Below are 26,087 nucleotides of genomic sequence, written 5' to 3'. Positions count from 1 at the left end.
ATTATATTGTATTTTGTTATTTGGAGTTATGATCTAACTCCATATTGTTGAAGTAAATGCGTCAATTGACTTTTTTTTGGGTTGGAAAAATCACTAATTTATGTAGTTGATTTTAAATTTAAAAGAGCGATATGAGTTAAAGTAAATACGAGTCCGCACAAATATAATCAAAATGATGTGATGAATGCAAATGATTTATACAAATCAAATCCAACTTATGTATGGATTGATGAATATAATAGTTTATTGGTAAAAGTTGGCATGTTTAGTATGACATGGTAAAAAATAGGAGTGTATATGGATCGAGTTGGTTCGAATTTTTTACAAACCAAACCAAATTATTTGTGTCGGGTTATTAAATCTATAAACCAAACCAAACCAATAAAAGTCGGGTTTTTCGATATCAATTTTTCTCGGGTTTTTCGAGTTTTTTCGAGTTTTTTGGATTTCTCGAATTTTTCATAGTATCTAATAAAAAACACAGAGTAGTGCTTTTTAAAAAGAGTTCTAGTAAAAAATATCAACATATAAGATGGAGGCAGAACACTGTTTGAAGTTTTAACTTTATAATATAACTTTATAAGATTGACTTTTTTTTTGTATATTATTTAGATGAGCTTCTCAAGTCCAAATCTAAATGTAAGAAAGAAAACAAAAATTATGATTTTTTTTAAAAAAATATTTATAAATTATATTTTAATAAATATTTTTATGTATAACATAATTTTAAAGTAGTATATCTATAATCGGGTCAGTTTGGGTTCGGTTTGACTTTTTTTAGTTAAAACCAAACCAACCCATAATGGGCGTTTTTTTTCCAAACACCAAATAAAGTCAAACCAAACTATTAGTCGATTTTTTTTCCAATTTATTTTGGTTTATCGATTTTGTGCGATTTATCTGTTTACCTTGTACAACTCTAGTAAAAAAATATCAGGAAGTGTATACCTTTTTTCTTTTTTGATATGCATGCATGAGAATATTACGACCTTGTAAGTACAATAGTATTGACAATTTGAATTAAATCATCGATTGCACTTCTTCAACTGATTTCTCTTCCTCTCTTCTACGTTTACCATCAAACTTTACCTAATTCACTTTGAAACAAAAAAAAGTTGATAACTCTCTTTTATTTACATGTCTATTATCGTGATCAACACGTTTATTCGAATATAATTTCACTTTTATAGTATAATTTTTTTTCTTATTAATTTGAAAAATAATAAAAAACGATAACACGTGAATAATTACATTATATATAAGGACATGCCAAATAAATCTATCAATTACACAACCAATGCACATAGTTCTAATTATTAGTCATTAAGATAATTTCCTATTAAATAAATGAAAACAAAATAAAATAAAATATGGGGGTGGAATTGTAATGTTTTGATTAACAAGGGAGTCCATAGAGCAAAATGAAAAGTATTACTATTATGCTTCAATTCCTAATCTGGAATTCTAGATCGGGTAAAACCTAGCATAGTAAATCAGACCCGATTTTATGTTTTTTCACTCTTCAGATCTCCTAAATTCTTCATAATTTTCACAATTTGTGCATACTTAGCTTCATTTCTGCAGGATTTAATCATAATTGATACCAAAAACACTATCGCCGGTGGATTTTTTTTTTAAAATTTGGTGTTGAATTCGGAGTTTTGTTTGATATTTTGAGGTTTAATGTATTGATCTGTGAATTTGGTGAGTTATTGAATTGAAGCAAATGGCGGTGGCAAGTCAAGGAGGACCAAATATGGAGCAATTTGAAGTTTACTTTCGTAGAGCGGATTTGGATCAAGATGGAAGAATTAGTGGTGTTGAAGCGGTTGGTTTTTTGAAAGGATCTAACTTGCCTCAACCTGTTCTAGCTCAGGTACCTTAAATTTCTCCCTTTTTTTTTACTTGAGTATGCACTTTTTGTTGCTGTTTTAATGTTTCTAGTTGTGTTCATGGTTGAACTTTGTGTTGTATTGATCTCGAAGGGCGAAAAACAGTTCAATCATTTGTCAGAGGAATGTACGTGAACTCAAGGAACATAATTGAATCAATTAAGTGTCAGAAGCTCAATCTACTTGGTAATGTTGAAGAACAGTTGTAGCATGAATTAGAAGGGATTTAGTGATTCACCTTAGTACAGACCAAACTGACTGCATTTAGATTGTAAAACAATGCACAAACTAAAATGAAGAATAACGCCGTTGAATGGATTTTTAGTTGACATGATAAGAGAGGGATTACCATGAAGAATCACCTTAGTACCCTTGGGCAATGCCAAATACTGTGAAAGAGTTGATGTTCAACTGGAAGAGCAGGAGAAGAAGGAGAAGACAAAGGGCTTGGAATGTGGTTCCACTTGCTTTAATGTGGGTTGTTCGGAGGGTGAAACATTAGAGCGTTTGAAGGAGTAGAGTCTAGTTTCTCTCGGTTGAGGAGTAGTCTCCGATCCCCCATTTTCTTTCGGTGTGAACAGAGACTCAATAAGGTCGAGAAAGGGCCTTAACTCCCATAAAAATGGAATTTGGGAATTGTAAATGCAAGTGAGTTTGACCTGGAGTGAAGTTTTGGTGCAACTATTAGATACAGATTGACATGACGAGTTTCCAGTCATACTGTATGACTGGATGGATTTTGTAGAGAATCATGTTTTGTAGATTCTTTACTTTGTGGTATACCCTTTGTACATGGCTAGTTTGGCCATGTTTATGAAAGAAAATTTTACTTAATACTTTTGCTTAAGGAAAAAAAAAAGATAAGATAAACTCTGATCTCCAATCACCTGTAGTGCCTTAAGGGGTTTCAAGATATTAGTTATTGACGGTAAGAAGAATGAGGAAATGGATAGATTGACGATGATGTCACACATCGTATTGGTGTGGTATGGATGAAGTGGAGGCTTGCATCCGACGTCTTGTGTGATAAGAAGATACCACCAAAGCTTAAAGGTAAGTTCTATAGAGTGGTGGTTAGATCGGCTTTGTTCTATGGGGCGGAATATTGGCCAGTCAAGAACTCTCATGTTCAGAAAATGCGAGTGGCAGAAATGAGAATGTTGAGATGGATGTGTGGGTATACTAGGAGCGATCGGATCAAGAATGTGGATATCCGGGACAAAGTGGGAGTGACCTCCATGATGGACAAGATGAGGGAAGAGAGACTTAGATGGTTTGGGCATGTGCAGAGGAGATGTGAGGATGCCCCTGTAAGGAAGTGCAAGAGGTTGAATATAGAGGGGCTGAAAAAAGGCAAAGGTAGGCCGAAGAAGTATTGGAGAGAGGTTCTTAGGTAGGACATGACACTATCTTCAGCTTACCGAGGATATGACATTAGATAGGAGGGTATAGAAGTCGCGTACTAGGGTAAAAGGTTAATAGGTAGTAGAGGGATTTTGTTGCTTTTTGAGGGTGTAAGCTTGTTGGTGTTGTCGTTGTACTAGCCGTATTATGCTTGCTTATATTATCTATCGTCGTTTGTTGTTTAATGTGTTTCGGTTATCACACTATTGTATTGTTTTTGTTCCTTTCTTGTAGGCTTTCCATTTTTTCTTTGTTAGTTGCTATGTTTTCTACATCGTTTTCTTCTTTTTTTGTACTTGAATTTGCTGCTCTTGAGCTGAGAGTCTTTCGAAAACAATCTCTCTACCTCCACAAGGTAATGGTAAGGTTTGCATACACTCTACCCTCTCCTGACCCCACTTGTGGGATTTCACTGGGTATGTTGTTGTTGAAGGTAAGAAGAATGAAGATAGAGGTCTAAAATGGAAGAAGCAGAAGTAGAATAGGAATAATTGAAGCAATTTTCAGATACTAATGGTTACCCCTTCCATCACAGCTCTTGGTTACTTATACATCTCTTTGGTTGTATACAGGGACATAGTGAACTGATGAATGATTGTTAAAACCCACATGATTTACAAACACTAGAAAATCCAGGTTCAAAAAGTAGGTCTTAAGAACTCTAACTTGGGGAGTAGCAATTTCATATGATTTTGTGTTTCATTTGAAGAGTGATTGATTGGCATGAATAGAGGGTTTTCACAACCTGGTACCTATGCTAGTGGGAGGAAGTAGATACTAGTGGAATAGTTGAAATGTTGTCCGTGACACCACTATTATCTAAAAAGAGAAGCATTTCGACAATTGACACATTGCGGTTGATCAAATAACTTGTAAGACGTTCCGGGGTTGCTTTTTATACGCATTGGATGAAGATTTATCTTGTGATTGCAAGTTGATATTTAGCCATTTTGAGTTGGATGGTTCTTTTCCAAACCCCACTTTGTGGGATTCCACTGGGTATGTTGTTGTGGTTGAGTTGGATGGTTCTTTTATTTTTTCTAGCATTCGAAGTCAGTGATGTAGGTTTCCATGACAAGGCACTGAAAGCAAGTTCAGCGACCTCGTCGCCTCTTCAAAAAGTGTAGCAGCTGTTTATTTCCTTTGCAGGATGATCCTTGGTTCTGAGATACTCTTTTATTTATTACATACCTCTGATCGACTGATCCTTTTTGATTTCGCTTCCAAGCTAAGTTTGCAGTTTCAGACTTTTGTACTTGCGACTTAATTCATTAGCTTTCTTTATTTTGAAGTGTGTGTTTCTCATCTTCTGTCTTATGTCATAGGATTTTTGATGGGTATGTATGCTTATGGTATAGGTTCTTATGCATCATCTGTTTCTTTTGTTTTAAGAGACATCTTTTATCAAAGTTAGTCATTTAGGTCATTATAAAAGTCAAACTGCTGACTGGCTACCATTGGAATGTCCTTAGATGTTCATTAGTTGCTTTATCATGTTGGACTTATTTGATATACGATATCAAACTGTCCTTCTGGAAAAGACTTGTTGCAGAAATTGGTTGGCATTCATGATAAATCACTCCAGCTTTTTGCCTGTGTTGGTTGACTCTTTTTTTGTTTGTTAACCGTTTGCCAGGCGTTCAATTACTGTATAATGGTAATATTTTCTGCAGCTGGTGTGTTTGGAATGGTAGGATATTCTAGACAAGAAGTTCTTACTAGGCATTAGAGAAAAACTTCTTTTGTGCTTTGAATATGCAGATTTGTTTCTATGACATACTTGCAGGAGGACTGGAAGTCTTATTTTGCTATCTTTGTATTTCTACATAACGTTAAGTTAATATGTTTCCACTTCTCTCTTTTAATTAGGCTTTTCTCATGTGTCTTTCTGTTCTGTAAATTCCACTAAGATAAGCTAGTGATGGTTAGTTTCCTTTAAATATCTACAATTTTTTGACTCTTCCGAGGTAAATATGATTTCTTCAACTGTGCATGCACATTGTGTATCTTCGATTGCAGATATGGACACATGCTGACCAGAGCCGTACTGGGTATCTTAGCCGTCCGGAGTTTTATAATGCTCTTAAACTTGTAACTGTGGCACAGAGTAAACGAGAATTAACACCAGATATTGTGAAGGCAGCTTTATATGGTCCTGCTTCTGCTAAAATCCCTGCTCCACAGATTAACCTTGCAACGATTGCTTCCCCCCAGTTAAATTCAGTTGGTGCTGCATCTGCACAGCAGATGGGTGCTGGTGTACCAACAGCTACTCAAAATCTTGGCATCAGAGGACAGCTACCTCATGCGACAGGTATGAACCAGCAATATCTAACTTCTCAAGCTGGCCACTCAGTGAGGCCACCTATTCCTACTGCAGCTACAGTATCACGTCCCCAGCAATTTGTTGCTGGTATGAATTTCCCCAGGGGTGGTAGTTTTACTGGTCCTGGTCTTCCAAACTCGAACAGTTCAAATGACTATCTCGGGAGCAGACAAGCAGCAATATCCACTGGACCTATTATGCAGCCTCCTAATAGAGGAATGAGCCCTTTGGTCCCTCCAGTTACGCAAACTCTTCAGGGATCTCTTTCACTACCTTCCATGACAGAAGCTAATACAAAAGCTTCTGGTAGTTCTGGAAATGGTTTGGCGTCGGACTCAATTTTTGGAGGTGAAACCTTCTCCGCAAGCCAATCTGTACCAAAGAAGTCTTCGTCTACTCCAAACTTTTCTCTGATGAGTGCACCAACTTCTTCAGCTATGGCTTCAGTAACCATCGAGTCTCAAGCTTCACCCAAGCCTGACCCCTTTGCTGCATTTAATACTCTTACAAGGCAATCTCCTGGGAATCAGCAGCAAGTTACCCCATCCGTGCCTAAACCTAATCAACAGGTTTCTGGTCAGAATATTTTGCCAGTGTCATCATCTGGAACTCCAGCGGGGTCTGTCCCTCCTACTTCTGAGCAGTCACAAGTTCCTTGGCCAAAAATGACAAGAGCAGGAGTTCAGAAGTATGCAAAAGTGTTTATGGAGGTGGATTCAGATAGAGATGGAAAAATCTCCGGTCAACAAGCACGAGATTTATTCTTGAACTGGAGACTACCAAGAGGTAAATTAACGTATTTTGCAGCCTTTAGTATCTATTTTCTTGAGTGACAAGCTTGCTATCATCAGAATTATTTATTTCCTTTATCCTTTTTTCTTTTTAGTTATGCACTTTCAACGAACCTTACTCCATGACATAGCTCGAATAACGAGTTCAGTCTGGCATTTAGATGAGAATCCGATTTACTCACTGGATTTCATCTTTTAAATTCTATTATAGTCTACCATATTTTGTATGTTATAGAACTGTGTTTGTAAAGGTGGCCCCCTCACACACGGAGCAAAGTGGGAAAGGGCCATTGTTGGGCTTTTGGGAAGTAGGGTCGAAGGGATGGTGTTTAGCAATATCAAAAAAATAAACTTGTCGAAGTTTGAAAGAGTTATTTTCCTTTTCTCGCTTGGACAAGCTTAAAACCTGAGAGAAGTCCCTTTTTAAACTAATACGTGCAAATTTGAGGTTCAGAGATTCTTTTTTGTGTTCAATAATTCTTTTTTACTACCTCAATCATGTTTTATCTGAGGCACAATACAAATGTGAACATCCTTATTCTTGATTCATATGCTCTAAGTTGGAATCGCTGCCACAATTTGTTGGAGAGCTATCAGAGATGTTTTATTTTGGTATCTCAGAACTGTTGGATTATTTTTCCAAATTATACATGTCATTTTGATACAGAGTCTATTTTGTTTTTTTGAATATTCTTTAACTTCAAGTTTTTGGACTTTGAATCCTGACCAAGCTAAAAAATAACTTACTATTTTCGCATTTGGCCACATAATCTTTTTCAAGATTTGTACATTAGTACTCCATACTCCCCCTAAAAAAGCATGCCAAGCCTCAAAACATGTACCTAATTGTCTTATTTAGTGTCATTTGGAGTTTGTTTTACATTCATAATGTTCAGTAATATCATTCGTGGTTTCTGTCAGAGGTCTTGAAGCAGGTGTGGGACTTGGCTGATCAAGATAATGACAGCATGCTCTCTTTGAGGGAGTTCTGTGTATCTCTGTATTTGATGGAACGATATAGGGAAGGCCGCTCTCTTCCATCTACACTGCCGAATAGCGTTATGCTTGATGAGACTCTGCTGGCCCTGGCAGGTCCGCCCACTGCTTCTTATGGAAGCACTGGCTGGGGCCCTGCTTCCGGTACTACCTAAACCGCATTTTAGCTGTTTTAAGTTTCGACCACTTTGTAGGTATACTGAAATTGTTTCATCATTCTGGTTATGCTTAGGTGTAAGACCTCCACAAGGGTTGCCTGGTGCACAGCCAGTTGCACATCCTGGATTAAGACCTCCAATGCAGGGGGCATTACCTCAGTCTGACCGATCGATGCAATTTAATCAGCAAAATGCTAGAGCAACATCAATGAATAATTCTCATATGGACCAACTAAGTAATGGGGAGCAGAATATGTCGGAGTCAAAGGGAGAAGAGACAGCAGCAGGAGACAATAAGGTATTATTTCCTTTATATTCTAGGTAATTTGTCTCCTCTGTGGTTTTTCTTGTAATTGAGTTACAGAAATCTTGAGTGCACCTACTGAGTAAAAGAAATATTTTGATTACAATTGCCCCGCACCCTGGAGGGATCGTTAACCTCAAGACTCTCCTGGAGTAAATTCAGGCAGGTAGTGATTGTGTGCAGCTTAACGTGGATAATGATTCCTCAAGAAAATGAAGTCAAACTATTGACAATGGTGCAGTCTCTCCTAGCTGCCCCCTGTCCAGAAACTTAATGTGTCTAACAACTACTGTCAGGCTGTCTCAGTGCCATACCATCTGATACTTTTTCAAGATTCAATTGATTAGAATGTTACGAACTTAGGCTAGTCATCTAATTAGCTACAAAGAAATCTAGTATGCGGACATATTCAGGTTAGAAGCTGTATGTGTGATGAATTCTAGCACTCTATCTACTTCATGATATTGTTAGTAAACCTAATTCCTTTGTTTGATAAGGGTGAAAGCAAGGACAAGATGCTTCTGGATTCCAAGGAGAAGCTTGAATTCTACCGCACAAAAATGCAGGATCTTGTGAGTAGTTACTGCCTTCAATGCACAGCATTGTCACATTTCTATTGTTTCCAGTTGTTTTTCTCAACTATCACCTGCTCTTTATGTTATATTTATCTCTACATTTTTCGCCATCTCATCCATTTTCTTTATTCATTGGGCTTTCCTCCAGGTTTTGTACAAAAGTAGGTGTGATAATCGACTTAATGAAATCACTGAAAGGGCATTGGCTGATAAACGTGAGGTATTCTTTCAGCCCATTGATCTCTCTCTCTCTCTCTCTCTCTCTTTGAAGTTCATAATTTGTGAGGTTTTAATTTCTCCCTTCTTTTGCACTTTGTCAATTGATGAGTTATTTTAGGCTGAGCTGCTTGCCAAAAAATATGAAGAGAAGTACAAGCAAGTTGCAGAAATTGCTTCTAAACTCACAATTGAAGAGGCATCATTTCGTGATACTCAAGTAACATTTTTCTCCATATATTCTTTCAAATGTATATTATAGTTATATATCCCAGCTCTTTCACATATCGAAAGATTTGAGTTTACTGCTGCAAGATGCTATACACATAAGAATATACCATTCCCTCCCTGCATCTCTATGATGAAATGCCTTCCTGGCTTCTTCTAGTGTTCCAATGCTTTAATTGTTTAGCTGGCTTGTTTATAGCATTTTCTAGGTTGTTATTTGTTTTATTCTTTTCCTAGTATTTAGTGCTTGTTGACTTGTTGGTGCATATAAGTTTCAATTTCTTTGAGATAAAAGGAAAAAAAATTTCCCTTATTCAGGAGAGGAAGCTGGAGTTGCAACAGGCAATCACTAAAATGGAACAAGGTGGCAGCACTGATGGTATTCTTCAGGTGAAGATAACAGACCTAATTGATTTGGTTACTCAGGTAAACTATTGGGAAGTGTGTGTTTCCATAGGAACTTATGCTATGTTTTGGCCTTGGTTGTCTAGGTCCGTGCTGATCGCATACAACATGATCTTGAGGAGCTACTGAAGGCCTTGGTGGATCGTTGCAAGAAACACGAGCTTAATATGAAGTCAACTGCGTTAATTGAACTCCCCCCTGGTAGGTTGTTATTCCCATTGTTTTTCTATGTCTTGACAGTTTGTTCTCCTTTTGTTATGTTTTTCCTGCTCCTACCGAGTCTCTTTTGAATTCTGAACATCCTACCCTGGGTAAGAAGTCAACCCTACCAATTTCATCTGCATATGTGCAGAATGTCATTTCAGTTCTTGAGGTCCTATGTTTTCTGTGTTTGCTACTCAGATAATACAATTGGAACTCATTCTTCCTCAATTCTTGCAGTTATTATCGAAAATTGATTCAATTGAATATTTTTCAATGGGTTTTGAATTTATTGTGTTGATGTTGTTTATTAAGATTTTTTTTTTGAAAACTCGAAGATAGCTGATAACTTTTCAATTTGTTGCACTACATTTGTTTATTATATTTTCCATCTAACTCTTTTGGTCTGGAACGATCTTCTCAAGGCTGGCAACCTGGAATTCCGGAGATATCAGCTGTTTGGGATGAAGATTGGGATAAATTCGAAGATGAAGGTTTGCTTTCTTGAATATATTCCCTCCCTCTTTTCCTGTTCTTCATCAGTTGTCTTTCTGACACCATCTTTGAATAAGTTGCATAATGTTTGACGTATGTGCATCCTTATGTCACTTTCTGCAGGATTTTCTTTTGATGTAGCTTTGCCTGCAAATTCCCAATCCACATCTATTCAGAATGAAAGTTCTCCGACTCATCGCGAATCCCCTGATTCTATGTCAAATGCTGATGCCAAGTCAGAAAACCATTCTGCTAAAGGAAATAATAGTACTGTTGAGACTGATTTGATGTATATGCATAGTGACGAGGAGTCAAAAAGTCCAGCGGGAAGTCCACGAGAACGAACAGCATTCGATAGTCCATCTGGTGAATACTCTGATAACCATTTCGGCAAGAGCTTTAAAACGGAATCTGAAATTGATAGGTATAATTTGGCTATTACGTGCAATATTTTCCATCTGTATTTCTCCATTTCTACTAGTTCCATATTTTCATAGTTTATGAAGCTTTCAGAACTTTGATGCACAACGTCCGTTTAAATCTACGAGGACATGCTTGATGCATGTTTCACTCTGTCTGAATCGTTTTGGCCAGTGTCTTTGACCACTGTTCACTAGTGTCTGCATGAAGCCTTAGCATGTCTTGCGTCTGTCTCATTAGTTTGTAAATAAATTAATAACAGAATATGGCATTTTATGTTCTGAATAGTAAAGATGAAATGTACTGTTAATTAATCATACCTCCATCAAGATTTATGCTTTGCAGTCTCACTGCATTCTGGTTTGAATTTACATAAAGCTCCTTATTTTATCTCTATAATATTTACTAATTCAGCACAAAATGAAGTTCTCCAAAACAGTGAGGCTTGCCACCCACAGTAAAAGAACAAAAGCATCCCATGCTTCTCTCATCCTTGCATCATCAAAGTCCCTTTCTTGTTCCCTTTCCCCACCCATCCCCTGCTCCCTTGCCTTTCTTATTCCAAAGGAAAAAGAGAGAAGAAACTCATTTTATTCTTTCCTGGCTGAAACATCTCATCTTGACCTCAAATCCTTCATGGTAAGTATTTTGAGTTGGTAACCAGAGCAAGATAGCAGCGAGATAGTGGAGTAGTTGCTATACGGTTATGCCAATTAAAGGGGATTGTCAGAGTGAGTACAATTTTTCTGGACGACTAGGACTTTGTACCCATAGTTTTGTTGTACTAATCCACTGGTGAAACTTCTTTTGCTTAATTGAACTTTTGCCTCCAGAGTTAGTTTAAAGACTAAGATGCAAGAGATGTTGGAGAGTGTTGATGTGAAAGGGTGTGCTGGAGAATGTGCGTTGGGTAGCTGAGTATTTTTGTATGAAGTTGTTTGGCTAAAAATATTGGTTTTGAATGGCAATTCAGTTAGTTTTATAAGCAAAAAGGGCCTCTTAAGTTTAAACTAGATATTGCTTCTTTTGGTAAGAAAATCTCAAAGTAGCAAGTATGATCAGCATAAATCTAAGGGGAAGTATGTGCAAGTAGTTTGACTTCTGAAGAAATTTCTAAATTGATCACGGGAAGGGGAAAAAGAAAATCATGACTTAAGGTAGGAAAATGCTCAAGTATGTTACAGAGAAACCCATATATCTCTTGAATGCATGTTTTTCCTTGTCTCATTTAAAAAAGGTAGAAAAATGCTCAAGCTTTTGCACTAGACAGATGATTGGAGAATATTTTCCTTTAAGGTAAGTACCAAGGAGAAACTTTAGTAGGTGGGTGGGGGATAAACAATCATTTGTTTGTACTGGCATTTTATACACGAATTTTGGCTCTTTGATTGGATTGGTGTATATTAAAATGGTGAAGTTGCCTACTAGCACAAACATGTTTCTTCAATGCCCTCATTGAGTCATGTCCCACAAACTATTAAGTCTTTCTCTGTGTCCTTGATCTTGTCGGGCATGCCGTCTCTGTACTTGTGCCAGAGGTCTATATCTAGCTTTGCATCATTCTTATTCATGTCCTTTTCTTCTTCCCTTTCATTTGGTTAACAGATTTGATGAACCTGGCTGGGGTACGTTTGACAATAATGATGATGTGGATTCTGTTTGGGGCTTCAATGCTAAGGTGAGTAGGCAAACCCTTACTCACATTTAGTCCTGTTCAAATGTTATTAGATGTTGCATGTCTTGTCATTTTGCAAATATGTGCAAGAGCTGACTATTCCACTTAACAACTAATCTGCTGTATAAGTAATCTGAGCCAAAATGTAATGCTACCTCCTTTTACCATTCCTATATATAATTGATAATTTCATTGCTGCTATTATGTGAAATAACATCATCCTCTTAATAAAACAATATATCCTAGTTCATATTTTATAAGGAACGTTTTCTATCATTTCTCTTTATTATTTGCTTATTTATGAGTTTCCGATAGTTGCATTTTGTATCTTGGTTGCCCAATTAAGATAATTCTTGCTTCACCTTTGTACACAACCAATAATGATCTCAATTGCAAGTTGGATTTTGCTTTTTGATACTCCATCTGTTGATGATAATGGAATGCTAGTTTGCTCTGTTGCACAGTCTCCCTGTACATTGACTAATTATATCCTGCAGGAGCCGGATCATGTCAAGCATGGAGAGAAACATTTCTTTGACTCTACTGATTTCGGTGCAAGTCCAACAAGGACAGAGTCTCCTGGGGCTGAAAGCAGATACCAGAAGAACAGCCCATTTACCTTTCAGGATTCAGTTCCTGGCTCACCACTTTCAAGAGCGGGTAATTCTCCGAGATATAGTGTAGGATCGAAAGATCCTTTCTTTGACAGTTTCTCAAGGTATGATTCCTTCAGTACACATGATCATGGATCTTCCCCACGAAAGGAGACTCTCACGAGGTTCGACTCCATAAGTAGTGCTAGTGGTTTTGATCATAGTCGAGGATACTCATTTGATGATGCTGACCCATTTGGATCCACTGGACCATTTAAGGTCTCATCTGAGAGTCAAAACACCAAGAAAAGTTCTGATCATTGGAGTTCGTTCTAGCTTGTGGCCATGATTTGTTACATTTGATTGCCATTGGGCCATTGTTCCTCGGTATTTTCCATGCCATCTATTTGCATGTGTGTTGTATAGCCTAGAAGGACAGGTAAAATCTTGTCTTGATAAGATACAGCTTATATTGGTTTTCCAAATGTTTGAAGAATCTCAGGGTAGTCTGGTCTTCATGACAGAGAGTCCATATTTTCCGGGCTCAAGTTATTTTATAGTCGATGTTTTTTCTGCTTAGAAGGGAAACAGAGGGAAAATGAGAAAGGGAAAGGGGATGAAGGATTTGGGTTTTGGAATTCATTTATCGCCATGTATTGTCGAGAACTGCAATATGTTTGTATCACAGTTTTTTGTCGTTTGATATACTTTTTGTATCAAATGGTTTGCCACTCGCAATAAATTTTTTCTACTGCTGATCGGCAAATGAAGAGTCGTGAATTTTGTGTTTGGAATCATTGTCTACTGTATAATTTCAGTAGCTATTTCAATGTCAATTCCTGCTTCGATAATGTTCTTTTTGAGCCCATGTTCTATCGAAAGCCTCTCCACCCACAAATGTAGGCGTAATATTTTATCCTCTTTAGATCCATTTGTAGGATTACATTGGATATTAGGTGTTGGATATTGGGTGTGTTGTTTGTATTCAATGACAACTTGACTTTGTTTTTTTAAATAGAGCTGCAAATTCATCTAATGGTTGCGTACCACTAAAATAGCCGATCCCCCTCTCCCTCAAGCCAATCAGAATGTTCATTTTGCAGTAAAAATCTACTAATGTGTAAAGAATTTCAAAATATGCAAAACGTAGTAATATACATGAAAAATGCGATAACGAAGATACGTTAGCTTTAATCATCACATTTTTAGAATGTAACTACTAAATTACATTTTTTGAAATGCAACCGGTAAATAATTTAATATATATATATTTTTTTACATATTACTTTGACTCATGTTTTGGAATTAGAAACTCATATTTTACCAAAACACACCAGAATTTCAAAATAAAATGTTTTAGACTTTTTTATGTTGGGTCTTTGTATTTCTTTTTACGGCTTCTATGTTTAAAATAAAAATATGTGAGAAAAAAAAATAGAAAAAATCCGTAATGTTAGCAATGATCTTTAAAATGCCCCTATTATTATTATTAAAAGGTAAATGTTGTTAACATTAAGGGTATTTTAGGATTATGCTCATAAAGTCTAATGTAAGTTAAATATAAATTATTATTTAAAAAAATATAAATTTATATAGTACTATCTTCAGCCGAAGTTAGTACTTCTTCGGCAGGTGCCAACAACTCCCGTCGCTCCGTGTCTTTCTCCGGCCAACTCCGGTGGTATGTTCCTCTCTGTATCTCTCTATGTTTGTCTCAGTTGATTTTTTTTTTAATTGTTTGATTAATTATTGATAGAGGTTTGGGTAAATTGGAGATGGAAATTATAATTAAAAAGTATCAGCAGAGATTCAGGAAAGTAAAGGAAGAGATGGAGAATTGGAATGAGCTACAATCTCGATTACTATCTCAATTCACCAATGCTTCTTCCATCATTCAGAGGTTACAGGTACTTTCCCCACCTTTTTACCAATATTCCGAGCCTGTGGCGGAGTCTGAAGTGAATAAAAAATAAATATGCGGAGAAGCCAAAGGGGTTCAATATCTATAAACAATGTCAAATGAGTTTTGGATGAACCCTTTGGACCTATCTGCAGACTTTTGACATAGCTCATAAAAGAATACATTTTTATGCAGATTCTTCAGGATTTCAAGAATTATGGTGCTCTGAGATGTGTTGAAGGCATTCAAGAAGCTGTCTTGCTTAAACAAATGAATTCTCTACAGACTATTTTGATTTCAATGAATGAAACTCTGTAGGCCTTTCTATTCCTGTGGTTCTAAGTTTATGTCAATCCAAACTAATCCTTTTTCCATTTTGGGCGCATTCTAATATCAAAAAAGAAAAAGAAAAAAGGTCTTTTATGTTAAACTGTAGTATATCTAGAAATAGTGATACACAAGTCTCTAGTTGAGGGTCTATCGGAAATACCCTATCTGCCTCACAAAGGGTAGGGGTAATGTTTGTGTACATCTTACCCTCCCCAAATTACTTGTGGGATTACACCGGGTATGTTGTCGTCTAAGTCTCTAACTAGAGTAAAATAGCTACCAGCAAACACACTCTTTTGTCAGTTTTGAAACTCAAAATATTGTCATTTTTCCTTTCTATGTTTGTTCTTTGTTCTTTTTTCTTGTATTTGATTATTCTAGTAAAAGTAGCATCATCTTCCTTATTTATAACTTTCTTAAGACTGTGGGATGAATTTTTTGTTACTCCTTCGTAATGTAATAGAGCAGTAGTTGAGTTGCTTCTACAGTTGTCTGTGCATTAAATTCTTTGAGCTAGAAGTTGACTTATCCACTAAGAGGTTTTTCTTTTCTTCCCCTCTTAATGTTTGGTTCAAAATCTAGGGAAAAGTTTCATTCGGTTGTATTGTCGCTTGATAAGATGGTCCGTGATGGTAGACAGCTCATAAAAGGGGGATCTGTTCAGAAGAATGTGAAACAGCTGCAGCAACGCGTTGGGATAAAACCAAGCATTGCTGATTGCTTGGATGGGCTACAACTTCTTTATGAGATGCACAAATCAGAGTATGCATATCGAAAAACATATATATATTTTCCCTGTTTCTCTTTTCCTGCCTTGTTTGTCTTAAATGAGAAAATTTGTTGTCTTTTAGTACAAGCAAATTCCATCGCAGAGCCTTTATTAGGCATGAACATGTTGTTTTCCAAGTAATTTTTGTGCTCTTTTTATTTTTTTCCTCTCTAACTTTGCCTTTTCTCTATTATAGCTGTACTTTGATCTTTCTTCCTAAGAATTTGATAATCATGTAATTATCCAAAAAAAAAATGCTAGATAATCATGCAATCTGCCATCACCTTCTTAGTATCTCAAGTTCACTTTCTCAAACAGGAGCTTTTTCTTGTTACTATGATAATGATTTGGGTGATCTATTTGCTATGTCAGGGTAACATGAAGAAATTTCTTGTTTGGTATCAAGTTTATCTCTTTCTTCTCGTTCTCCTCCGTCACCTCCAATGAATTCAATATAATTATCCTTTGCTGTAGGAACTATTTCTAATCCTTGTGTATTTGTGATATACATCGAACTTGTGTTACTGATTCCCTTGGTACATTTTTTCAGGTACCGTCTGAAATTATCGGTCATATCAGCAATTTCAGCAGTTGCTTTAAAACCCAGGTATGATGCGACAGTTTTGGCCACTTATTTCCTCTCTAATTCTCACTGGCAGAGCTTGAGGGATAGGATGTTATTTAGCTGTCCTCTATCAGTTTACGTGGTTCCCCAAGAAAAATGTTCAGATAATCCTAACTGATGAAAATGAAGACACTAGCTCCTATCCGGTGATATCATTTTTCATTTCAAGTGTTATTTAACTATTAAATAGGCCTCACATTAAGGTAACAACACTAGAAGTTAATAATGCAGCATAATAATTTGCTTCATTTGAATCAGTGCACTAATGGTATGCAGTCCTCAGTAATTTCTAAACATTTCATGAATTATTTCCTACAGTTTTATGGTTGTATTGGCCCTCAAGCTTTGATCTACACACGATTTTTCCGTCCCTTCATTAGGCTATCATTTTATGTTAGTATTTTTCGTATGAATACTTCCTAGAAAAGGAACAAAATAGTCGAGAATTTGCAGAACTACTTTTAAAAAGACACTCTTAGTTTTTAATAGATTGATTATAAGGGAAATTCAGGGTTTTCATTGTAGTCTTTTCATTAGGTTCCGTTTCTCTCTCTCTTTCTAAAAATTTATGCACATATTGTAACTTGACTATCCTGCAGTGCAACTGATGATTTAGGTGCGCTTCGGCAACTGTTGGTTGATCAGCCTAACATTCCCAAAGAGGAAGGTGAGTAAAAATCAATGTAGTAAAGGAATTCAAGTGACTTGCTAATTGATGTGGCATATGATGTGAGTTTGAAGCTATGCAGATCCCATTGTGAACAAAACTATCCATCTTATTCATCGGGAAAAAAAAGATGACAGTAAAAGTGGTGTCAGTATGAATCCAACAGTCTATCAGACAGTTCATCAATATAAGGCTGCAGTTATTCTTTCCTCTGAAATAAACATGTTGTCAGAACGAACTGTTATAGCATGACAGTTTGAACTTTGCAAGTTTATGAAGAGAAGAATTCAAAATATATTTTGGTTTTGTCAAAAGTTGGGTGTGGGTATTGCAAGTTCGCTTTCTTTGAGAAAGGAAAGAAACACTTTGTATTAGATGCAATAATATTCTATCAGACATGAGTATAGGACAACCTAAAATTAGAAGGCAGATATTCTCGTGGTGTGGCCTGAAATAAAGATATGGATGTTGTCTTGCTAATGCATGGAGAGCTTGTTATGGAAGAAACAAATAGGTTATATATTGCCTCTTACTCCTGGATTACCTGATCTCTAGGTTTACAGTTTACCTAGAAGGCTCAGGAGTTAACTTAAGGATTCTAATTTATAAATATTGAATTGCATCAAATCTATGAATTTTATACTTTCAGTCTCAGATATTTAGTTTTCTGTGATTCCTCCTCTTTCCTTTGCCGATTAAGTATTAAGGCAGCTGTTACTCACCGTAATATTGTTTAAGTTACTGATGGTGTGTAACTTTGTTTAATCATCTCATCAAGCTTTCTAATGCCTGTGAGTTAAAGCTCCTAGGAAATGTACAAGGTAAGAGCAACCATATGAAGCCTCTTAAAATTTTGCTTGTAGCTGTAATTAGGCTTTATGCAGTAAGGTTTTGCTAGCTCGAGTTGAGTTTCAGTTGTGCTAAAAAGAAGCTTGTAAAATATTGTTTTAACTGCTCACCTTACATGTTATTTTAACCCGAACTTCTATATTCTAATTGGTTTTCTTCTGCAGTTCAAGTAATTTTCGATATCATATTTGCTGAAGAGATGGCTTGATGTCTACTAGCATGGATCCTTGGACTGATGAAGTGCTTTTGGAACTTGGAATATGTTTTAAGTTCAGGAAGACTTCTTTCTGACTAAAGAGCAGGAAATATCTTTGCACTTTGGTGCTACTTTGCTCGTACTCTTCAAGTGTGTGTGTTGGATCCACCAAAACTAGTGTATTTTTAGAAGATTCGATATGAGTGCGGCAATATTTTTGGAGAATCGAGCAACATAGCTTTGATGAAGCAGAGAATTATTTGATCACTCTCGGTGGAAGGTGTTGGAACTTGGAAATGGAAGAAACTCTTAATATGATAGATTTCCAATGAATACTTTAGGAGTATTGTATCTTCATTTCATTTATTGATATGTTTGTATAAACAGTTTTTTTTGTTCTATTGGTCCTTCGTTGGTAGCACAGTTGTGATTAAACATCCTAATCCAATAATACAATATTCTTCTTTTTTCCTACAGATATACAGAAAATTCCAATGACACAAATTATGATACTTGAGGTTGAAGAAGTATACTAATCCGTCATATGAAATATACTTGTCTAATTGATGTTTCCCTAATCTTTATCTTGATCTTCATCCCATATTTTGGGTTGCAAGTACTGGGAACTTTCAAAGACCCAAGTCAAATTCAATGACACACACACACATACGTTTGTGTGTTTCACTATCCGTGTCGTTCCATTTAAGCAATATCATCGAAAGAAATAAGAGGTGAACACTCTTTTATTTTATTTTATTTATTTACTTTGTGCTATTTTATAATTAGTTTGTCATTATCAAATGTTGCTAAAAATTGATACTGTAGGTTGAAGAAGAAGTTCATGCGAAGACAACGAAAAGAAAACAAAAACATAAAGTGCATGTATCGAGAAAAAAAAGGGAAGGCATTCACACTAGGAAAATGATAGGAGAAAACAGAGAGAAGCACAAATAAAGGAAAGGCATAATACACGCAAATTGGACGTATGTATCTACCTGTTCAATTTTATATAAGTTAAAATATTTATTTGTATACATCCAAAATTAAAGGACATAGATACAAGTTGAAATCAAGTTAAAGAGTATATTTATTCATAAAAATAAAATTATCTACACCAAAAAGGTATCAATTTGATCCAGTTTGGATTGAGTGGATTCTTTATATTTATCATAATACATATTTTTTCGATCACTTTAAGACAGACTGATTTTAAGAAGATCATTGTTTATTACTCATATTCTCTTATGTCTATTTACACTCTTTTTTCTTCTTCACTAATTTAAGATGAAATTAAAAAAAATCTAAAATTAATGGTCTAGATGTTACACTTATTTTTAGTTAGTCTAACAAACAAAGTTTTGATTAACCTTGAAAAGACTCATGGTAAATTTATGTTACATTATGTAAATACACCAACAAAATCTTAATCTTGATTAATTAGTATATTTCTCGTATAAATCTCTTTCTTGATTATGCGATTTCTCGATTATGCGATTTGTTGTATGTATATATAAAACTCAAAATTTTTCTTTGCAAAATTAATTAAATTATTTTCCGTCGAATCTAAAACTCGTGATACTACATTAGACAAAAAAATAATTATATTTAAATTTAGTAAATATTGTTCAGATTTTTTTTTATAGAGAATATTGAAAATAACAAAAAATTTCTGAAGTTTTGAGCAAAAATAATTGTGTGTTCCGTCAACGAAGTTTTTTTCTGAGTCAACTCAACATTTTAAGTAGTATTAAAATACCAGACAACTACATATTAGAATAATTTGTAATTTTCCACTTTGTTTGTATACATCAAAACCCCTGCTGCCAGCTCTTTCTCCTTCCTTTTTCCTCCCCCACCAACCCCACCCCCACCCCCAACATGGCCCCATTCAAACCCTAATTCAAGATTCATGGAAGACTCTGAATTCTGCTTAATTTCATCTTTGGGTTTTGTTGCAGACTTGATTTCATAACTTCCCTTTGAGTCTTGTGAGCTGAGTAACATCGTCTTTTTTTCATAAAGGTATGAACTTTTTCAGCTGACTTGTGAAAAGTTCAATTCATTTCTAGTTTTCTTACAACCCCAAGTAGAAGTTTTTTGTTTTCTCTCTTTTTTTGCTCGTTGAAATTGGGGTTCTAATGGTGTTGGTTTATATTGACTTTAGTGATGGAACTTTGATCAGTAAATTTTTAGTTTTACTGTTCATCATTTGTTTGGGTCAATATAATTATGATCTTTGATTAAAGAAGTACTAGTTGTAATTTCTCTTGCTGTTTTTAATCACATTTTTAAAGTTGGAATTTTGTTGATACAGAAAGCATGATTTTGGTGTATATCATCATAGAAGAGAAATGCCAATGGCTTGATAAAATATCAAATCTTGGATAAAACAATTCCTTTAAGTGGACACTTAGTATTGTGTAGCATCCTATGAAGTCTCTTGTATTTTGGATAATCTTTTCTTCCCAATTTTTTGTTTTCTTTTTTTGGTGTTATGTTGTTTTGCTTTTAACTCCAGAATATAAGTCTAGAAAAATGGATAAGGGACATATTACTTCACAAGTTTAAGTGTGCTTTTTCGATCACATTCATGACAGCTGTAGTGTTTCATATTAATAGGAGCAAATTCTTGCTCAAGAGGTTTGGTTATGCGTAGTGTGTCATTTGTTTGAGATTCTTGCGTCGGGCTCTAAAGTTATGTTAGATGCTTTGACAGGTAGAAAGCTTTAATGGCTGAAAGCTGGGATGGGAATCATGATCCTGGTAGCCCGTCCGAGGAGAGTTACCATCTCGAGAGAATGCATATAGAACCAATTTATGATGCATTCATATGCCCTTTGACCAAACAAGTAATGCAGGATCCTGTTACTCTGGAAAATGGCATGACTTTTGAGAGGGAAGCTATTGAGAAATGGTTCAAGGAATGTAGGGATAGCGGAAGAAAGCCTGTGTGCCCTTTAACACATAGAGATCTGAAAAGCACGGAGCTGAATCCAAGTATAGCTCTACGAAATACTATTGAAGAATGGAATGCAAGGAATGAAGCTGCACAAATTGATATGGCTCGCAGATCATTATCTATGGGTAGTGGGGAGGGTGATATTATGCAGGCTTTAAAGTTTGTTCAGCACCTTTGTCAAAAAAGTCGCGCCAACAAACATGTTATCCGAAATGCAGAGCTCATACCCATGATTGTAGACATGTTAAAAACCAGCAGCCGCAGAGTTCGATGTAAAGCTCTTGAAACGCTTCTAGTTGTGGTAGAGGACGACGATGACAATAAGGTTGTAGAACTTCAGTAAAATAATATTTATGTTGTTACCAAAGTCTGTTTTATGAAGTTGATTGTTCCTATTGTTTATGTTTTCCCTTATTAATTTATTTTCTTTCATTATATGCTCTGCTCTTTTCTTGCAGGAAATAATGGCTGAGGGCGACAATGTACGCACAATAGTCAAATTCTTATCAAATGAACAATCCAAAGAAAGAGAGGCAGCCATTTCTTTGCTATATGAGCTATCCAAATCTGAAAATTTGTGCGGAAAGATTGGTTCAGTTAATGGGGCCATTCTGATTCTGGTTGGGATGGCCAGCAGCAAATCTGAGAATCTTGTGACTGTTGAGAAGGCTGAGAATACTCTGGAGAATCTGGAAAAGTGTGAGATTAATGTAAAACAAATGGCAGAAAATGGCCGGTTGCAACCCTTATTAACTCTACTACTTGAAGGTATTTTACCTGTTGTCTGAGTCTCCATCTCTTGTGCCTCGTTGTATTACTTAATATATTTGTTCCAATTGATTGTTAAATGAAATGGATCATGGGCCGAAGACAACCCCAAAAGTTATGTGGGATTTCATTCATGGGGAGGGTAGGATGTACGCAAACCTTACACTCAAGTAAACTCCTTTTTTCTTAGGCAGCATATTTTACCTTTTCTTATGATTCTAGTAGGTATTGTACACCATACACTATGAGGGGTTTTGATGATGTCGGAGCGTGTAGGAAGTTCTTTACTTCAAAGCATGTCTAAACCGTGTTTAATATTTATTGATAGGAAATAAAGGGAGAGTTTACCCTAGAAGTTCTAGACTGAATATGAAAGCCAAAAGGCAAAATATCATTAAGAACAATGGTTGAATGTATTACAAAGCTGAAATACAGCTCTATTTATAGGAAAAAGGACTACCAATACTCATCAATAACAATCTAGAACTCCTAATTACTGTGAATCTGGAAACTGATTAAAGGAACAACAAGATAACGAAAACAAGGGAGCAATTAATTGAAAAGTTACCTAAAATTAATATGACCTAACTGATAACCCCAACCCTATAGAACTGCTACAGAACTCACCACAATAGCAGTTTACTACAGTAACGAGCTATTAAAATGACTTTGTGGAGTGTTTCATGAAAGTTTCCATCTTCATTTCTGCATCAGCTATCCTTGGATGGGTAGAAACTTGTCTCAAGTTTGGACACTCGATCAATAAGATGTCCATGCAATCCTACATCGTTTCTTCCTTTCCCTTTGCCCCGTCAGCTGAAGGTTCTTCATGTGCAACTCTTTAATTTGTATTGCTTCCCCTCCTTGTCGTAATTCACTTCCTTATGTAGCATCCTTTTCCTTTTCCCTGGCAATTGAATTTTTTGCATGTGCAGCTCTCTTAGTTTGCATCGTTTCCCCTTGTCGTAATTCACTTCCTTATCTAGCATATAAGTTGATTCTATATTATCATGTGCTGCAAGTGCATACTTTTCCTCTGAAATTGTGTGATGTTCATGGCATGATAGCGGTGAATTGCTTGATGGTTCATGAATATTTTCTAATGAAATCAGATCTGAGTTTCCATTCTGTAATAGACGAAGTCTTGACTTTCAAAACCTTAGTAGTTACAGTGAGGTAATCGGGGTGTACCTGAAGACTGTTGCCAGTCCCTCCCCCGTCCTAGTAGGCGCGTTGGTGAATATTCTATGCTTTTTGGAAGTCTTCTTAAACACATGGTAGTTATCATTTTTCTCATTATCATTCTGTGGAGCCGTAGAAACCACCATAGATTAGGGATCCATAATCTATGGAACAATTCTCCTATTTTTCATCATCAGACTTTGGTAATAACTTTTTTTCTGGAATACTTGCCTTGCGTCTGAAATTTCATAGCAACTATCTTGATTATTATGTAGGATTTTTTCTTCCTCCTTCATGAACTTATCAAATATTTGATATTCATTTAAAGTTCTCGTTGATTTCGTCCAACTCTTTCTCTAACAGTGTACACTGTCTCGACTACACCTCTTTCTTTTGATGTGTTTTTGGGGGGTGTCATATCTGACTATATAGTCTTGATTATACAAATAGTACAAGTTTGCCACATTCTACTTACTCCCTCTCTCACGCATGCAGAAGAGAGGACATGCAGGGGTAGAAAGAGAGAGTTCCTTATCAAGTGTGTAATCAGTGGTTTTCAGAATACTTAGCAACCCCCTAATGGGGTAGGTTAGCATGATTCCTTTTATGTACAAGATCTTTTCTTTAAGTACTTACTAAGGAATCATTTGGTAAGAGATCTAGTAGTGAAGGCTTATCATTTTCTTTCTCATAAACTAGCAGGAACTTCCACAGACGTGTGTGTATCTAGTGTTGTGTGTTTAGTGGCTTTTTTGTTGGTGGGAGCCGCGTGGGGGGGTTGGAGTGCACCCCTTCTTCTGATGTCCTTTCAATTAACCAAAAAGTCACATACTGTTGGCTGTTCCATTCTAAATTTTTCTTCTTCCAGGATCGTCAGAGACCAAACTCTCCATGGCTGTTTTCCTTGGTGAGCTGGTTCTTAATAATGATGTGAAAGTGTTAGTGGCTAGAACTGTTGGTTCATCACTAATCAGCATCATGAAACATGGTAATATGTCATCAAGGGAGGCTGCTCTAAAATCTCTAAATCAAATCTCTTCTGATGAGTCTAGTGCCAAGATCCTCATAGAGGCAGGTATACTTCCCCCTCTCGTCAAAGATCTATTCTTTGTTGGGGCCAACCAACTGCCCATGAAACTGAAAGAGGTCTCTGCCACAATTCTTGCAAATATTGTCAACACAGGTTATGATTTTGATTCAGTTCCGGTTGGATCTGAACATCAGACTCTTGTCTCAGAGGACATAGTTCACAATTTTCTACATCTTATTAGCAACACTGGTCCTGCAATAGAATGCAAGCTTCTCCAGGTTCTTTTTGGACTCACAAGTTCTCCCACAACGGTTTTTAACGTTGTTTCTGCCATTAAAAGCTCAGCTGCTACTATTAGTTTGGTTCAGTTTATCGAGGCTCCGCAGAAAGATCTTCGAGTAGCTTCGATAAAGCTTCTGCGGAACCTCTCTCCACATATGGGTCAAGAACTTGCTCGTTGCTTACGTGGTACATCAGGTCAGCTTGGTAGTCTAATTAAAGTCATATCAGAGAATATTGGTATAACCGAGGAGCAAGCTGCAGCAGTTGGACTTTTAGCTGATCTCCCTGAAAGAGATAGGGGACTTACAAGGCAAATGCTAGATGAAGGTGCTTTCCAGCTGGCAATCTCCAGGATTGTCAGTATCCGACAAGGAGAGACAAGAGGGAGTCGCTTTGTTATGCCATATCTAGAAGGGCTTGTGAAGGTTCTCTCAAGGATCACATTTGTTTTAAATGATGAGCCTGATGCTGTTGCACTTTGTCGTGAACAGAATGTTGCTGCTCTCTTCATTGAACTTCTGCAGACCAATGGACTTGACAACGTGCAGATGGTTTCCGCCATGGCTTTGGAGAACTTATCTCAAGAATCCAAAAACTTGACCAAATTGCCTGAGCTACCAAAGCCAGGTTTTTGTGTCTCGATCTTCCCTTGTTTGAGCAAACCACCTGTTATAACAGGATTGTGTAAGGTCCATCGCGGGACATGCTCTCTGAGAGACACCTTCTGTCTCTTGGAAGGACAAGCGGTGGATAAGTTGGTGGCACTTCTTGACCACACAAATGAAAAGGTCGTTGAGGCATCACTTGCAGCTGTATGCACTTTGTTAGATGATGGAGTTGATATTGAACAAGGTATCCATGAATTGTGTGAGGCTGAAGGAATCAAACCTATACTACTTGTGTTACTTGAGAAGCGGACTGAGACTCTGCGCAGAAGAGCAGTTTGGGCAGTTGAAAGATTGCTTCGTACAGAGGATATCGCCTATGAAGTTTCTGGTGATCCAAACGTGAGCACAGCTCTCGTAGATGCTTTTCAACATGGTGATTATAGGACACGACAGATTGCAGAACGGGCACTGAAGCATGTCGACAGAATTCCAAACTTCTCTGGGGTATTCCCTAACACGAGCTGATATTTGTCGAGCTATTTACGTGGGAATTGTGGCCATTTCCACTAATGAGTTTCTTAGGTGGAACAGTGTGTTGTTGTATGGAGCAGGTAAATAGTATTTTCTTTTCTTTATAGAGGGGTTTTTGAATTCTTTGTTCTGCCCCTAGGCCACTTTTTAGTGGTTATTTTCATTCATGTCTATTCATTCTATTTTCTTCACAAGATTTTTTTCCCTCTCTAGAAGTTGATGTAAGATTTATTGTTGTAAAATGTATTATTATTAAACATTACGAGTTATTGCCAAACCATTACAAAAAAAATTGCTCTATGATCTGAGTCAGTTTATTTGAAGTTCCTTCTGTCCCAAAATTATTGGCATCGAGTTAACTTACTTGAATTCATTTTCATTTTTTCTCAATTTTATGTGGAAACCATTGAAATGGAAGAATCTGTATTAATAATAAAATTCTTGTAGCATGTGATTCAGAGAAAATATATTTGTACCCCTTTCATTGCACAAATGGTTTGGATATACCCTTTTGACTGACTGACGGAAATGAAATAGCCGATATTCATGTATATATCTCAAACATATATATTTCACCTAAGGCAATTTGTGATAAACAAGTGGGGAAACGCTGTGTAAAATAACCCGGACATAGCAGAATCTTTAGTGTACCAGGCTGTCCTTCACTTTGAAGGATAGTAGGACCTACAACATCATAATAATCTTTGAATGG

General features: G+C 36.4%; 3 protein-coding genes across 3 annotated transcripts; all 3 read left to right on the top strand.

Moving 5' to 3' along the window:
• The first annotated feature begins 1,441 nt into the window (after positions 1-1,441).
• LOC129902049 (uncharacterized) lies at positions 1,442-13,445 on the top strand. Its single transcript, XM_055977065.1, has 13 exons — positions 1,442-1,876; positions 5,316-6,408; positions 7,335-7,553; positions 7,642-7,865; positions 8,369-8,443; positions 8,595-8,666; positions 8,784-8,882; positions 9,209-9,280; positions 9,382-9,496; positions 9,922-9,990; positions 10,115-10,415; positions 12,017-12,089; positions 12,584-13,445. Exons 1-13 carry the CDS (start codon positions 1,727-1,729, stop codon positions 13,013-13,015), a joined length of 2,994 nt encoding a protein of 997 aa, XP_055833040.1. The 5' UTR covers positions 1,442-1,726; the 3' UTR covers positions 13,016-13,445.
• An 829-nt stretch (positions 13,446-14,274) lies between these two features.
• LOC129904024 (uncharacterized protein At5g43822) lies at positions 14,275-18,436 on the top strand. The gene is made up of 7 exons (XM_055979553.1): positions 14,275-14,360; positions 14,436-14,586; positions 14,775-14,893; positions 15,492-15,671; positions 16,229-16,285; positions 16,903-16,970; positions 17,984-18,436. Exons 2-7 carry the CDS (start codon positions 14,455-14,457, stop codon positions 18,025-18,027), a joined length of 600 nt encoding a protein of 199 aa, XP_055835528.1. The 5' UTR covers positions 14,275-14,360; positions 14,436-14,454; the 3' UTR covers positions 18,028-18,436.
• Positions 18,437-19,788: 1,352 nt separating this feature from the next.
• Positions 19,789-25,447, top strand: LOC129902395 (U-box domain-containing protein 44). Its single transcript, XM_055977619.1, has 4 exons — positions 19,789-20,037; positions 20,732-21,299; positions 21,433-21,742; positions 23,793-25,447. The coding sequence occupies exons 2-4, from the start codon at positions 20,745-20,747 to the stop codon at positions 25,367-25,369; spliced, it is 2,442 nt and encodes an 813-aa protein (XP_055833594.1). The 5' UTR covers positions 19,789-20,037; positions 20,732-20,744; the 3' UTR covers positions 25,370-25,447.
• Positions 25,448-26,087: the final 640 nt, after the last annotated feature.

This window comes from Solanum dulcamara, chromosome 9 (assembly GCF_947179165.1).
Source record: "Solanum dulcamara chromosome 9, daSolDulc1.2, whole genome shotgun sequence".
NCBI classification, from domain to species: Eukaryota; Viridiplantae; Streptophyta; class Magnoliopsida; order Solanales; family Solanaceae; genus Solanum; species Solanum dulcamara.
Note: the sequence above shows the minus strand (reverse complement) of the source record. Positions and strands in the feature narration are given on the sequence as shown.